This window comes from Apaloderma vittatum, unplaced genomic scaffold, assembly GCF_000703405.1.
Source record: "Apaloderma vittatum isolate BGI_N311 unplaced genomic scaffold, ASM70340v1 scaffold6356, whole genome shotgun sequence".
NCBI classification, from domain to species: Eukaryota; Metazoa; Chordata; class Aves; order Trogoniformes; family Trogonidae; genus Apaloderma; species Apaloderma vittatum.
Window position 1 is genome coordinate 18,932 of NW_009722208.1, and position 16,666 is coordinate 35,597.

At 42.3% G+C, this 16,666-nt stretch overlaps 2 protein-coding genes across 2 annotated transcripts in view; one reads left to right on the forward strand and one right to left on the reverse strand.

Annotated features, from left to right (window-relative positions):
- The window catches only part of SUZ12 (SUZ12 polycomb repressive complex 2 subunit), a 19,133-nt gene extending 16,638 nt beyond the window's left edge, over positions 1–2,495 (forward strand). The window contains 1 exon segment of the mRNA XM_009871679.1: positions 59–2,495. Coding sequence (XP_009869981.1) covers positions 59–404 — 346 coding nt within the window. The 3' untranslated portion in view covers positions 405–2,495.
- Positions 2,496–7,124: 4,629 nt separating this feature from the next.
- Positions 7,125–15,600, reverse strand: CRLF3 (cytokine receptor-like factor 3; the record flags this gene model as incomplete). Its single annotated transcript, XM_009871680.1, has 7 exons — positions 7,125–7,435; positions 7,775–7,887; positions 10,131–10,263; positions 10,917–11,139; positions 12,222–12,399; positions 12,853–12,940; positions 15,393–15,600. Coding segments are annotated over 7 exons (1,197 nt in total), but the record flags the coding sequence as incomplete, so codon positions are not given.
- Positions 15,601–16,666: the final 1,066 nt, after the last annotated feature.

Here is a 16,666-nt window from a genome sequence, read left to right on the forward strand (position 1 = left end):
CAGATTTCTGTTTTTTGAAAACGTTCTACTTGCATAATGATGCTTTCTAATTTGACAGGTTTATTGCTGACAATCAAATGAATCACGCCTGTATGCTGTTTGTTGAAAATTACGGACAAAAAATCATCAAGAAGAACTTATGTCGAAACTTTATGCTCCATCTGGTCAGCATGCATGACTTTAACCTCATCAGCATCATGTCGATAGACAAAGCTGTTGCCAGGCTCCGAGAGATGCAGCAGAAGTTGGAGAAAGGAGAATCGGCCTCCCCAACAGATGAGGAATCTTCTGAGGAACAAAGTGGGACAACAAATGGATATAGTGAAAATAATATGCGAGAGAGAATTTCGGAAATGGATAGCATCTCAGGTGTCACAAAACAGAGCAAGAAACAAAAGCTCTGAAGTTGAAAGTCAAATGCCATTCAACGGACAAGCATCAAAGTGACATTCTAGGGTGCACGAGCACTATAAAGAATTACACACAAAAATACAGAGATTCCAAACAGGCACTGCTGGATGGAAATAAATGATTTCAACAAGGATATTGTTTTTAACAGGGTTTCTATTGAGTTAATTATGCAAGTACTACATGTATATCGGTTTCGGTGATGTAACGACAATATTCTAAGAGTTTGCGCATGAAGAGCAATATGAAAATCTTTTTGTAATTTTAGTAATTAGTGTCTTAAGAACTTTATGGAATTTACTTAATTTAAGTATACGTAAAACCATTTTTATATTAAGATTTTTGCATCTCTATCTGGCTGTTTTTCCTACCGTGAAGTTGTGAAACACTGGGGAAGGGGGATTGGGATACAGTTTCTGCTTTTCTTATTTAGAAATTCTCCAGTTAGCTTTCTGTGAAAATAACATCTCACTATTTGAAGTTTAACCTTGATCCTTGTATTTGAAATCATTTATCAATCGATCATAGATCACGGATTAGGTCTTTTTACACTCAAATTATCAGAGTTGGTGAACTTAACACTTCCTTTGTCTTGTGCCTGTTTGGAAAGATCTTGGCTTTTCATGTTGCAGACACAGTGAAGTCCCACCTTGGCTTTTTGAGGTTACCAGCAGTTTGGTTTTCGTGGATAATTCTGATGTATTGATCACCCAGTGTACCATTTTAAACTTGAACATTAGCTCCTTTCTCTTTTTAGTCCACATTGACACAGCTACGCAAACTCTTTGCCGAGAGCCCTTTCTACGGGCGTTCCGCATCACAGCGTGCCATGCTAAAGCCGAGAGTCTCGAGGCGGTACGTAGGCAAGACGTCGATTGACTCCTGAAGTTTCTGCCTGCTCGTTTGCCTGAGGACAGACTGCAAGTCCAGGCCATGGGTTTAGCTTTGGCTTTCAAGATGCCACTCTTGAGGGAAAAATGCACTGTAAAATTGGACCAGAAAATGTGTTGCACTTCTTATGCAAGTATTCTGTGATGTATTGTATTCAATACAGAAACTAAGATGCTGACTAAACTATATTTGAGCAGTTTTGCACTGCTGTTAACACATTTTATGCATACGTTTACAGATTTTTTCCAATGGAAAGTGGTTTCACTACTGGTACAGTATCAGCACCGAAGGGTTTATTCCAGCAAGCACTGTGGTTGAGTGACATCACCTCAATTTTTTATTATCCTTAAAATATTGCATTTTTCATATTCTTTATTTATAAAGGAACAATGCTGCTGTAAATACAGGTATTTTTAATTTTTTATTTCATTCCATCACCATGAGATGCAGTTCCCTGTTTGTTCAAGGGGTATATAAGCTTTCTAATGGTGTCTTCAGAAATTTATAAAATGTAAATACTGATTTTGATGGTCCTTAAGATGTGTTTAACTGTGAGACTATTTAACTAATGGTGTGGATGTGATTTGTCATCCAGTATTAAGTTCTTAGTCACTGATTTTGTGTACAAAATAGGAAAGAGGGAAACTGCAGCTTTCATTACAAACTTTTTGAATTTGCCAGCTCTCTCGAGTTTTAGCAAACTAATTATGCCTCTGGATAGTACATCAAGCATTTCTCTCTGGCTTTAATTTGCTAAAGCTGTGCACATATGTAAAAAAATAGATTATTTTAGGGGAGATGTAGTTCTAGAATTATTGCTTATGTCATTTCTTAAGCAGTTATGCTCTTAATGCTTAAAAGAAGGCTAGCATTGTTTGCACAAAAAGTTGGTGATCCCCCCAAAAATAGTAATGAAATTACTTCTGTCCAGTCAACTTTGTATGTCATGTCAATTTATAATAAAAGCTGAAAAAATACCTTTGTTTTCTATTTATAAAGATGCCTTTTCTATATGTACCTTTGATAGATTTTGAAGATAACGTTGTAAGCTGGTTCAAAAGGATCTGAATGGTACAGTAGATGTAAAAAACAAAACCCCAAACAGAAAACAAGTCTGGTTGTTTTAATGTAAAAACAATGGTTCATTTAATGTTTTATTTGAAGTTGGCTTTTGTACATAAAGTTCAGTAATATAAAATCTGCCATGATGGTTGTCCAGTCATTTTGTGTGCATGCAGAAAGGCCCCAAGCAGCCCCTCATAGGAACTTTCTCTTCTGCATGTCTTAAAATTTGGATACATATTCTTTCTTTGCCAGATTGTTGAAGGTAGTTAAGTCTCTTTCAAGTCTTTTTGATATATTTAAGGTGTCTCCATAAATCACCAGGTTTGTAGCTGGACTATAAAAATCTGATTCTCAGCAGCAGAAGTAGCACAGATACATATCTGCAAGTTGTGTTTAGAACTGTAATTTATGCATAACTGAATACGAAATGTATCACTTGTCTCAGTTGTAAGACTTATGTGGTTTTTACAGGCAAGTGGTTTATGTTGTGAACAGATTTTGCAAGATACATGATTTACTTGGAGCAAAGTTTAAATCGGCATCAGTTTAAAATAATGTCTCTCCAGGACTGCAGCAGATGGATACTCCAGGTACTGCAGAACAAAGCGAGGAGGGAATTGCACTGCTCGACCAACTGGTGACTGCGGAGTAACAGGCACCAAAACCCTTTTTCCCTGTTAGAAATAATTCAGATACGGACACACAGGATATGACAGCTGGATTCTGTGAATTTGACTGCAGTTGTCCAGTACGCTCTTGTCTCTAAAATTGGCAAGGTGGTTCTAACCCCGTTCATGGCAGATTTTAATGATGTTTTTGTATTTGGTGATCAGCTGAACACAACAGGTCTGTGACCTCCAAGTTAGAACCTAACGTATGTCTTGAATATTTAATTCAGTGCATTAAATACTATATTCAAAATTGTTAGATGAATTTACATGTTAAACTTAAGTGTACATTTCTTTGAGCGTGTCTCAAATATAGTCCCTGAATGTTTGGGGAGGGGGTAAAGATTCAGTGCCTGGAACGAAGCCATTGCAAATAACGTGAACTGTTGTGATTACTTCACTCATCGGCAAAACAAAACCCCCAAACCACACAGCCCACCCCAAAGCAGCGATTTGATTTTACCTTTGAGAATGCAGGAGATACTCTTTGCGGACAATTTTGACAATACTGTTCAGTGTTAAGTATTTCTTAATCCACAGACCAGTTGGGTGCCATCATCAACCACTGCCTGGGGGAAGGTGTCCCTGTTGGACCAGTTCCTGGTTAAAACTGATACTGCGTGGTTTCACAACAGGACAAGAGCTTCAGATGAAGCAGGTAACCTCTTCTTCTGTGACTTTGATATCTGTCATTCTTAAGTTGCCTGATTCGGGACAGAAGATGCACTATTTCTGAGAGAAAGCTACCAGGTCAGCAGCCTTGCTTCCTGGTTGTACAAGTTATTTTTCCTTTAGAAGAGAACCCAGAAATGGAATAGGCTGCAGGTAAAGCAGAACTAAGGAAGAAAGTAAAGCTGTGTTAGTTCGGTTTGGGCTTTATTTTATGATCAAATACCTCTGCTTCTTGCTCAGTAATGGCGGCCAAAACCTGCTGCTGTGTCAGAGCTGCACTATTTAATGCAGCAGTAAGGAGATGGGAACAGTGAAAGGGAGACAAATGAGCTGTAATGGAATATTGAGGAAAGTAGTTTACAGATGCTGCAAGTAATTGTTTTATAAGAAGGAAAATAGTTTCTGCAAGAGAGATGTCAGTTAAGGTCTGAACTGGAAATAAGGTCTGAGCTGGAAATAACGGTGAGTGCACGAGTGAGAAATCAAACAAAAATTATAACTTCTAAGGGACAGAAGAATAAAGAGGAGGAAGCTCTTAAAGATGGCAATAATGCTACAGAACACATTTTCTTTTGCTCTTGTTAGAACACAGTGATGCTCAGCTTCATGCCCCAATAAATAAGTTGCTAACCACAGACAGCTGATGGATAAAACTTTATTTTAAAAAAATCAAATTTCACTTGACACGTAAGTCTTAGTTGAGGTAAGTGAATGTACTAGCTTAAGAAAACAACTTTCAGGATTGGATTTCGTAAGCAGTTAACACTGTTGCTTGCAAGGCTCCAATAGCTAGAGGAGAAAATTGTAAAGGATGTGTCAAGTTTTCTACCTAGCTGAACTCCACCGTGGAAGACAGAATTTCAACCTTTTTAACTCAAGCCTCTGCTATAATTTTTTGCATACTTTATTACTCGGGCCTCTTGCCCTGAGACATTTCACCCCTCCCGCTTCAAAAGGTGCAGCTCTAAGAGGTGGCTGAACAGTACCTAATTTGCAATTTACAGACAGCTAGGCTTATGCTAAGTTTAAACAAAGAGGAAGAACAAAAACGCAATCCAACATGGGCCAACTGCCCTTGCTCAATGTACAGCTAAGACTGAAGTCAGAAAGAAGTATTTCTTCGATTGCCATCCTCAGCTCTCAAGGGGAGCAGCAGGGGCCTCCTGCAGCCCTTCACAGTCATCTTGAGCTGCTTTGTGTGTCTTCTGAACGAGCTGACGTGGCAGCACCAGCTCTGGAAGTACCTGAATTCAAGGCTTAAGCTTTATTTTCTAATATGCAAGTAAATACCCTGCAGAGGCAATAGCCTGACCTGCCTCTCCACAAGCAGGTGAAAAGGTACCTGACCCATCGGTCCCTTAAAACTGTACTCACTCATAATTTTAGTTTCCATATGCTGAAAGTACTAAGTTGCAAGTAGTGTCTGGCACCTGAAGTAAGTAAAATTACCAGCACTACGAAGTGGAGCAAGGTCTATGTTAGCTGCTAGATGGAGTCTCAGCCTGACCCTCTCTGAGCAGGACCTGATACTGTTTGATTGTCTCCTGAACCTTCCTGGTTCTACAGGAGAACTGTATTTTAAAAGTATCAAAAATACTTGATAATTCAGAGGAACACCAAGCACAGGCTAAGCTAGTATTGCCCTACTCCCTAACAGTGAAATAGTTAAAACTTGAAAAACAGAATACTGCAGGCTTTTTGTTGCTAACACTGGGTCATCTTAACTGCAGGTGCCCAATCTTCCTCACTTTGTGTCTTGGAGTAAATTCCAACCTGCCATGTGCAAGTTCTTTGCATCCATCTGAATCTACTCACAATTTTTTTTTCTTGTAAATTGCATAAATGCCAACAGCCATTCTTGTCTTCTGAAATTCTTGTACCCCTACAGGTGCTTGGGGAAAAAACGCAGGCAAGAGTACTCGTCTTTTTGTACCAGCAATGTGGGTACGGGGGATATTAATCCAATGTAAATTAAGCTTTTTCTGCTAGGATAGAGTGCTAATGTAGCATGTTGACACTGCAGGAAAAAGGGCAGAATGATTGTCTACAGTTCATAAAAATATTGCTATTCTAACAGGCTAAAATAGATTCAACTGAACTTGAGGTAAGAAGGTCCTCGGTGAGCATCACATCAAAATGTTCTTTAAATCCAGTAGTACTGCTATCTCTTGACCAGGACTAGGCTCTTTTTCATAAGCTCCTTCTAAATCTAATTTAGTGGAAAGAGTAGTTAAACTTTATGTAACTTCTGCATTCAAAGTCAATTAATTCTCATGGTAATATCTTCTCCCATCCTACTACATCAAGGAGAGCACCGAATTACCACCACGTGCTCCACTTTGCCTGCCACAGGGTTCAACTGTGCCAGCAGCGTTTGCCTTGAGGCCCCCTCCTTCCTCTCCCACGGTGGATCTCCAGCCGTGGTCCCAGCTTGCTCGGGCAGCCCAGCAGGTCCTCGACCCTAAACCTGCGCTATTGCACAGGAGTGCAGGGTCATCCCAGGCAGCTTCCTGGCATTTCCAGGAATCCTGCGCATCGGAACAGCGCTTCCCCTGCCTCTGTTTACTGACAGTAAGAAGAAGGCTGTTCCTCAATTGCAGAAGGGGTCTGTGAGGAACCGTGGCTGCCAAGCCGCGTGTCGTACCGAAGTACAAAATTGCTGTGACTTGCTCTGCTGTGGGCTGCACGGTAAATTCCACCTAGGGAAGACCAAGCAAGCAGCTAACTGTCCTGCTCCACGTACTGGTGTACTTTGAGGCGATCGACTGCAGTAAGTCGATGTAAGCATCACCATGCCACTACTCGAGAAAATCTATTCCAAGCAACAACACAGAGAATGGTTCAAGAAATATCTGGAAATAAGGCACTTACGTGACACATTAAGACACTGACTATAACTTTAAAGACATTATGGCTCAGACGTCCTTGCTCTGGAGGGACAAACAGTACCGTGCCTGGAAGAAATGGCTGTTGCATGCAGATTCCACTATCCGTTCATACTATTAAGGCAGCACTGTGTACAAGGAAGCATAGCAGGTTGCTGCTGCTCTAAATACTTTGCTATTTTTGAGTGGTATAAATAAAACTTTGGTCCACTACCACCCCTCCACCCCCTAACTGTTTACAGGCTTATTTCACGGAACAGCAGCATTAAGCAAAGTTAAAAAGTGTGTACCCTGAGACTAGAGTACAATGAAATACTGACAAAAATCAAGTCTTGAGGAACAAAGGGAAAGGTCTTATGGACTGCTTAAATTATTTTGCCTATACAAATGCATGATTCTGACTTTTTCCAGAGTAACATATCCAATGTTTCACAATTATTTTTTTTTAAATGAATCCAGTAGGAAGTACAATATAGTAGAGTTCAAGTAGTATAAAGACATGTTTTTGTTAACAGATTGATGTCTAACATGCTGAAAACCCAGGTTTTAACATTACACTTGATATCAAGAACAAAAATCCCTTCACTCACTGCTAAAACACCAAAACTTTCCAGCCTGGGTATGAAAATGAACATCCAAAATACAAAGCCCCACAGCACTGATCAAGTACCCAGTCAAAGACCACTTCTCTGTTGTTAGAGCTAATGGTTACTCGAAGCTTGAAGTTTCCTCCCTCGTTGCTGGAAGGCCCCAACTGCACAACTTCCATGTCAAATGTCACAGTTGATCCAGAAGTAACAGCAGGCAGTTGGTTTGTCATCTCTTTTCCATTTACAAATACTGCCCCTAAACAGTCAAGATATCAAATGTTATTTCTCACTTCCTGCACAAGCTAACGTGCAATACTGTGTCTCCTTATTTTTCACAGACAAGTGGAAATGGAAAACAACCCTGCCACCTTCTTTTTTGTCACATCAGACATGTTGCAGTAACTGCAAGCGGGAAAAGGAGATAATGTGGTCCCACAAAAAGATTTTAACTGCAGGGTCAGTATGTACGTAAGAGATGGATGAAGTGGCACTCGTGATCCAGGAATACAAAAACCAGAGGCCATGGGATTTGGGGAGGAAAAATATAACTAAAAAAAAAATAATCACATTTTTCAATTATGTACTTCAGACTCACCATTTGTGCTAATGCACACGGCTTTATCCCGCTGCAAAGAGTCGTAGCCGTTCTGCTGCTCCACACACACTCCTAGGCTGTCTCGTCTGTCTGGCTGTCCCACCGTTTCAATTCTATCAAGCAAAAAATAAGTCAAGCCCTGAAGCTTTAAATTAAAACATACAATGAAATCCAGACAGTAATGCCCTGTCACACCAGACCTCTCTAGTGTGCTCCAGGGCTTTCAGCAAATTCATCCAACCTTTTAGAGAGATCCCTGTTGAAAGACCAGAAGTCCTACCAGCTTTCCCAACAGCAATGCTCTTACTGTTAATCTGTACAAAACATGAATCTGCCTCCTGCAAACTTTGCTGTTTAAATAAAATTCTCCACTGTCGCAACTTAGAGCCTTTGGAAACGTTTTCCAGCTGTCTGAAAGAACCAATATGTGCAGAACTACCATCATCTACACCAGACTACTGGTCACTGTCATGTATTACAGCAAGACAGCTGTAGCTCCAGCAGGATCTTAATAAGCATGACTAAAACCTGCAGTTTGAGCCCTGGTATACTCTGCTGTAAAGGGGTAGGGGAGGAAGGCAGTTTTGGCTGCGGTGGGTTGTTGGGTTCAAATCCCTTCTCACCACTTGCAATGCTACAGAGCAAAATCTTGCCTCTGCCACCGCAGCAGACACCGAACCAGCTCCACACCACCAGTTTCCATTTGTCTCGGAGCACAGAGAAGTAAACCTGTGGGTGAACACACGTGCCACCTCTGTACTCGCTGTCAGCAGAGCTGTGGGCTCCGGACAGTCAGCCCAGTGTTCGCAGGGCATCTGCTGGCTGATCCCAAGTCGCCAGCCTGGCCAGAGCGACAGCGGCTCCCACAGCAAGCAAAAGCTTTAGAGCTGCTGAGCCCGGCACTGTGGAGAAACGTTCCCTCTCCTAAGGGCAGCTCCCTGAAGGCTGCAAAGAAACAGGATGAGTCTTGCCTTAAAGCAATGGTGTCTTCCTGCAGCTTGTCCCAATGCCTCACCTCAGAGGCTGAGGCTGTCGATCTTTAAAGAGCAGACACAAGGCACTGCATTTATGAGGCTTGCCCCTGTCCTGAACACATGAGAAGAACACAAAGCTGCTTCAAAAGCATCTGTAACGTGAACCTTGCTTATTTGGTTTGCTGTGCAAACCACTTATCCCCTTGTGAATACACTTTTGTTTCAACAGATGGAAAAAGCCAAGCACCAAGTACTACATGTCCCTCCTGAGGAAAATCTCACACAGTTTCAAACATGAAGCTACTCTCAGACCTTGGAAAAGGAACACAACCGAATTCTGAGGTTGTCTTCAATCTTGGTGTCATTATAGTTCTTGTGGACACGGGCTTTTTAGTGCTCTGCCGCCCTGAAACAAATCTCCTCTGGAGAGGAGTCCACACTACCAAAACGTAAAGCAAAAAATTTTCATGTGCTACTAATAAAAAAGATAAAAGGCACTGGTCTGAAAGAGAACCAAGGGAAACCTCAAAGTTCTGCCTTTAATTTTACAGACATTTCTGAGCCAAGAGGTTAAATCTAGCAACAGATTTCAAATGAAAGCTTTAAATCTTTTTATCCCATCTCAGACAGGGCAACTGAATACATCCTTATACTACAACCATCTGAAGTTAAGATAATGAATTATCAGGAAGGGAGGAATGAAACACCATGGAGTAAGTTACAAAAATACCATGAACAGCCCCCTTAAATTGCCTTTGGGGGTTGCCTACTGTACAGCAAGTAGTTTTATTTAACCAGGGAAAGATAGAATAAAGCTTCAGAGTTTCTGAGGTCTGTAATTACAAATGACATATCCACAAGGATGTTCCTCACACCCCACTAAACAGCATCATCTCAGGGACAGGGCTACAGGCAGCAAAGCTGCCAAGTTTTTAATCGCGTTCTGTGTCAAATGGAAAGCTTGAATTTCACAAGATCCCTTCTCCACTCAGGATTTTCTAACGCCAGTTTCAAGCAGTAGTAATTATCTCCAGTGTTAAAGACATGAGTCCCAGGCTGTCATCCTTAGCTGTCCCAACAGCACACATCATATTTTCATGTCTAAAGTCATCAAAGTGCGTGGAGGGTCTGGGAAGAAAAGCACTCCCTGTTTAGATAGGTGCAGGCCCTACAAAAACATCAGGTGTTTTACTAAAGCGCCAGGAAGTAGAAGTAAGCAGAAGGAAGTTCAGACTTCAGACAGACACGCTACCTTGGCTGGGGCTGAGCTGCTGTAAAACTCCCACCACGCATCCTGAGTCAGGCTTACACACAACTGAGACGTCAGGGACCCCAGAAGGAAGCTTGGCTCACAGGAGATGCACCACCCAACAGCTACTTGCCTGAACGTTAATGTTTGCCCACAGAAGTAAGTAGGAGCTTTGGAGTAGAGCACACCACATGACTGAGAATCATTTCGAAGAGCTATGTTTCTTCGACTGCTCAAGCTGTAACCCTCCAAACCAGTTGTCCATTCTTCAAAGAAAAGAAGAAGGGAAAAAAAAGTGTGAATTTCAACTCAACTCGCTACTTTCTGTGCAAGATAAGTCAGTTGCAATACCCGCTCAGTTCACCTCATGGGACGCTTAAGCTATTCAGAACAGGGGCTGGTTTTGCTGTGTTCTGATGGAGAGATTTCTTTTTCAAATGATTTGCAGTTACAGAAGTATTTCCCAACTCACAGACGTCACCAGAAATTCACTCTGCAAAGTCATATCATAGGCAAAGGAAAACCTTCATTACCCACTGCCTCTTAAAAATTTGCAAGTGAAGAGAAAATTTAGGTTTTCCTCTCTCAAGGAGAGGAGTTTGTGAGACTGTAGGTCATCAAAAAATGCTTAAGGGTTAGGCAGAAAGAAAAAAAATGAAGCATTTCTGGCTCATTAATGTTTCCCAAGGCTAAGTGGTGAGCTACCCGCTGGAAAGGCTCACCGTCACACACACTGTGAAGCAAATAAATCACAGCATGAAAGGACAGTCCATCATACATTACACACATAGATCGTAGCTACAGGCTCCCCAGCACCACACAAAAAAGCGGCTCCGTAAGTCATTCAGCCATAGACCCTCAGGAGTGCTGGACCCACGACACAGGCTTAAGATGAAGATGAACAGTGACGGAACAGTACCGTGGGGAACCAGCGTGGTACAGCCCGTCTGAGGAACGCTCCACGGACTCCACTCTTGCCGTCCGTCTCCTCGGGCACAGACTCGGAACTGGTAATCGACGTGAGGATCGATATGCAGCACTATGAACTCTGTCTCTGAGCCAACATAAACATCTTCAAAGTGTCCGGCAGTACTCTTACGATACTGCAGTCGGTAATCTTGTGGGATGAAGTCATCATCCACCTAGAGAAACATTCATTATGTTAATAAAAAACCCTCACTTTTTTCCCTTTCGCCTCTAAAGCATCATGTACTAGGGCAATACTGCAGGCTGTCATCAAAGGTGATTCAGAGCCTTATAGAAAGTAAAATCAGTGCCTGAAACAACTAATACAAAAAGAAGCATGATACAATTACAGTTTAAAAGGAAAAATATTTAACAGAAGGCTCTTCAATCCAGCAGAGAAATAACAAGATCCTTCAGCTAAAAGCTGAAGACAAATTTGCAGAAGAAATTCAGCACCAATTTTTAACAGCAAGGAAAACTCACTGTTACCTTTCATAGACTGTTCCAGGGAATGACTTCCAATTCTGAATCAAAAGAGATTATTCCCCACCCCCCTGCTAAACAGCTCCACTCTTCTCAAAGCACAACCAAATTCAGGGAACTCCTCTATAGCACAGAAAGTCCGATCACGTGTGGCAATAGTGCCTATGGTTTTGTAATCTGTGTCCATATCCTTTACAAAGTACAGGTGGCAGGCCCACAGCTGGCTGTTGCTGGAACAACATAACTTTGTTTAATGCTGCCAAGGAGTGCAGAGCGCTCCAACAGCAACAAAAACCACATCAGAGCACAGCAGCGAGTTACTCAAAATAGGTTTTGTGTATTGAAAGAAAGGCTACATGACTAGCTAATTTTCTCTGTTCCCTGCATCGTTTAGGTGTAAAAGCACAACAAAACAGGTTCAGTCTCATCCTGGGTCTGCTACGGTGTCTTCCAAGGGAACAAAAGCATCACCCCAGCACTGAGCTACATTAGTGTGGGGGCACTGTCTGCCCGCAGGCAGGCACAGGTAGAGTCCAACACGCAAGCGTCACTGTCAGGCAGACAAAAACACCAGTGCCAACCACAACACCACTAGGTTGCCTTGCCTTTAAATGAGGCTGTTACTGTCAAAATCTCTTCTAAAGTTTCTAACTGCGCACTGGAGTAGACTGTTCCTTTGAAGGCAGTAGACAATCCAGAATGAAACTGGCTTTTTTCAGTTTGCTTTCAACAAAACTGAAATCTGAATGATTTTCAGCCAGGATATTTTACTTACCTTACACCATCGGACTAAAATACCTCCAGGCTTCTCAACAAATTCCTCTAGCTGTACAGGTGGGCGAGATGCCACAGTTCCATGTCTGAATATTTGATTTTTCAATATAGTAAGAAGGCAGTCGTCCAACTGGGCAGATAAACAAGGCACGTCAACCAAGGAGGGCACTTCTGGTAAGCTGAGAAAGGAAAGCTTGCTGTAATGAAAGGGGACAGCTTCTACGAATTCGTATTTCATCCATACACTTGAATTGGTGCAGATTTGCAAAGAGAGAACAGCTGCAGAAATTGGCATGTGCATTTAAAACTTACAAGACTCAGAAAACATTGTGTTTCAGCCCTAACCAGACTGTCTGTTTCTCAGTAAACACTCTGAAATACAGGCTGTTCCACAAGGAGTGGTTTCATCGTTCACAAATAAACAGCCTATATTTCTACAGAACATATGGAGGTTGAGAACTACTCAGTTCTGTGGCTGCCAGCCCCAATGACAGTCTATGAAACAAAGCAGACAGTAACACCTCAAACAAATCTTGAGGCAATGGAGCAGAAGGCTTTTGTTTCAGAGGAGAAAAGATCCCCTGTACCAGAAAAGCACATGTCCCGCTGCCTCAGATCACCTTGTATCTTACCTATCTAGCTGAATATGTAAAGCTTTTTTTGTAAAGTTGCAAAGTTTCTCATTCTGTTGTCCCACATCTCCATGGACTGCACTCTCTCCTGGAATCAAATGGCAAAAATATTCCTAATGAGAAAACATCCAAGAAAGGCATTCTTTGCTTCAAAGAGTAACCAGTTCTGACATGAACAACCAATTAAACGTGAAGCATTCTCAGCACTTCTGCTAGACTCTTAGCTAGAAAATACAATTACAGCTAACAGTATAAAGCCTAGCTAGCAAGTTTTGAAGCTCTCAAAGCTTCCTGTAAACACGCCCATAATAGATGTAATAATTTGCCTCAGGTCTCAGACAGTAACAGAACTGGGGTCAGATGCCAGAAGTCAGCATTATTCCCTTCCTCCACTGCTTTAAAGAAAAAAAAAAAAAGCAAATCACCTTCTCTGAGCAGAAAACAAAAAAAGCGGGACCTTAAAAGCAAAAAATGTCAGTCGTTGTTCTGTTTGCTACAATGTCAATAGTTACTATTGCCATAACAAAGGAAATAATCCATGCATTGAAGCGTGGAGATATATGGAAAGCTTATGAAAAAAAAAAGTCTATTTAAAGTAGCATCCCACACTTCAGCTTAGTGAGATGTAGCCTCCATTCTCCTGTCTGGTGACTTTATGGTAATTTACAACATAAGCAAGCTCAGTCCTTTTCTAAATGGAGGATTACAAACGTTATAAATCTCTAAAGAAAAGCACATGTCATGACTGGCAGCAGGAGATTTAACAAGCACAGAGGCTTAACTCCTTTCTGACTTGTTCTGAGGACATGACTTAGCAATGCTTCTGCTGCTAGAGGGACTGGTGACCCAAGGGATAGGAAGAGCCCAACTAGACAGGTTCTCTTGAAATCTGACAGAAGCTCGTACAAAACGCAGGCAATCTTTGCCCTGTGATTCAGTAACTTGAGACTTAAAATAAAACCAAGGTGACTACCAGCTGTTCTGGAGGTTGTGGTGCTAGACACAAAACCCCAACAAATTAATTCTTAAATATTAGAATCATAGAATGTTTTAGGTTGGAAGAGACCTTGGAGATCATCTCATCCAGCTCCCCTGCCATGGGCAGGGACGCCCTTAACCAGCCCAGGTTGTCCATGGCCTCATCCAACCTGGCCTTGAACATCTCCAGGGAGTGGGCAGCCACAGCTTCTCTGGACAATTTATTCCAGAGTCTTGCCACTGAAGAATTTCTGCCTAAGATCCAATCTAAACCTGTTCTCCTTCAATTTAAATCCATTTCCCCTTGTCCTGTCACTGGACACTCTTGCAAAAACTCCCTCCCGAGCCTCCTGCAGGTTCCCTTCAGGCACTGGAGGCAGGGATAAGGTGCTCCCAGAGTCTTCTCTCCCTCCCGAGCCTCCTGCAGGTTCCCTTCAGGCACTGGAGGCAGGGATAAGGTGCTCCCAGAGTCTTCTCCAGGCTGAACAACCCAAGCTCCCTCAGCCTGTCTTTGTAGCAGGGGTGCTCGAGCCCCTGGATCATCTTTGTGGCCTCCTCTGGACTCGTTCCAACAGATCCATGTCCCTCTTACGGTGGGGACACCAGAACTGGACGCAGTATTCGAGGGGGGGTCCATCAAGAGCAGAGTAAAGGAGGAGAATCACCTCTCTCGACCTGCTGGCCACCCTCCTCTTAATGCATCCCAGGATACAGTTGTCACTACCCCTGAGAGCAGGAGGCACAGAGCTGCCGTGCCGGCACGCTCTTCAAGCGCAAAGCTCATGACTGGGTGGAAGCTGGTAGCTTTCCTACCCTTTGGAGACCGCTCAATGCACTTTAGTTCACAAAACTGAGATCGTGTTGAAAGAAAGTTAAAGTTGAGACACGAGAACAATGCAAGGAAACTGCCAACACACTCATGGCTCAGACATGCTCCCAGTAGGTTCTCCAGCGTGGGGAAAACAGTCAAGAGTGACATTCCTTTCTGGCTAGGTATTTAGCATTACTGGGGTACAAACTGGCTTTTGAGTAACATTTCACATGTCCATTATTGCCTGCCTCATCCTCAGACTTTTGGATAACTTTTTCCCATACATTTCATTCCCCATGTTCCCCACCAGTGAACATAATTACACTTGGCAGGAAAGAATCTGTTTACTTCAGCTGCTGTCCCAATAAGACATAAAAAACTTCTTTCAGAGATATTCTGTTATTATGCTACCCAAGATGTATTTTATTTCAGAAGTAGCCAGACACAATCCTCTTTCTAGCATGGAGGGGTGCAGGACACCTCTGCAGTGAGACATTTCCAAAGTAGGTACTTCCTGCCCTTCTGGAGAGGCTAAACTGACCGATGTACACCCTCAGATTGAAATATTCAAATATAGGCTTGTGGGAGATAATATTGATCAGCTCTTCACTACATCTACCCAACCTTAACCTTTTGCTAACATCTGGTTTGAGAGAAGCCCCAAATGAGACAAATATGCTGATCGTAACAGTCTTCAGGAGAAGACAAGCAGGAAGGTAGAGCCAAGACTTATGACCAGGTCCTGCCTTACCTTCCCGGAGCAGATCATCGGCTGTACTGACTCCGTGCTCTATTAGCTTCTGGCATTCATCCAAGGGCTTGATGCTCTCTTGTTCTATAGTATCCACTTCCTGCAGCAGTGACATCAGTCGCTCATCCAACAGCTTCTTTAGGGTCCCTTTTAAATCATTAAAATGTTGCTCAAGTACATCTCTGGTCAATGCTGCACTTTCTCTGATCTAAATTCAGGTAACAGGAAAGAAGGATTCAGGACAAAGGCAAAACCCACTCACATCTTTTATTTTTCTGAACCGCCTGATCTGCATCTGCTGGTGAAAAGCTGCATGTGAAGTCAGGCTTTAAAAAATGACCACTGGCAGGTACCAAACCAGTACAGTCATCCCTAGGACATGTACAGCAGGGAAGGAGACAAAGAAGCTAGCCTGGACAAGGGTGAGAGCATATCACCCAAGCAAAATACAAATTGGGTTACATGTGCTTCAGTCAAAAGATTTTTTCTTGTCAGAAAAGTGTGAATGCTCTGCAGGTCTTTCCCCCACTGTCCCTCAGAACTGCTGTAACCTTGTTCAAAAAGACTGCCATAGAGATAATCCTCATTGGAAAGAAAAAGATATCAGGGCCTATCACTTCGCTGGATATTTGAAATCCTTGTAAAACTGCTTTCGTTTATTATTTTTCTTTCAAATAGCCACCTCTGATTTGTCTGTGGTTCAGGGTTACAGGGCAGGGTAAGCAGCAAGTCTGTTTTTATTCTGGAAGAACTAGACCACAGAAGGTTCTACAAGTGCTTATTAAAATGTTTGCAAACTTGCTGAATCTGACTTTTAGGGAAGAAAAAGCCTTTGAACATCCCTGAGCTAAAGATGCAAAAGTCAGAAGTAAACATCTCCCTAGAAACAACTTTTCTAAGTCACAGACAAGGAAACGCTGCAACACGCACACAGCCTTACACGTAATTTCTAGATCTTGAGAACTACAGACAACTAGCACAGGAAGTTCTCTGGTTAGGTAAAATAAATTTCCTCTTCAAGTAATATTCATGAAGCTCTAAAGCTACCACACAGCTCAGTTTCCCTTCTCTTATCATTTTGACGCTTAAGAAAAAAAAAAAAAGGAAGTATTAAGCTTCATGAAAGGGGTGGAGCGGAGTCACTTCTCCGAGCCCATTACATGCAGATACAAATTCAACAGGTCAGCCTCAGACTGACAGACACTACCTCGCTACGGAGAAGAGGAAACGCAAGTCCCTGAACACACAGAGCTGCACAAAGTCTGTTGAAAACT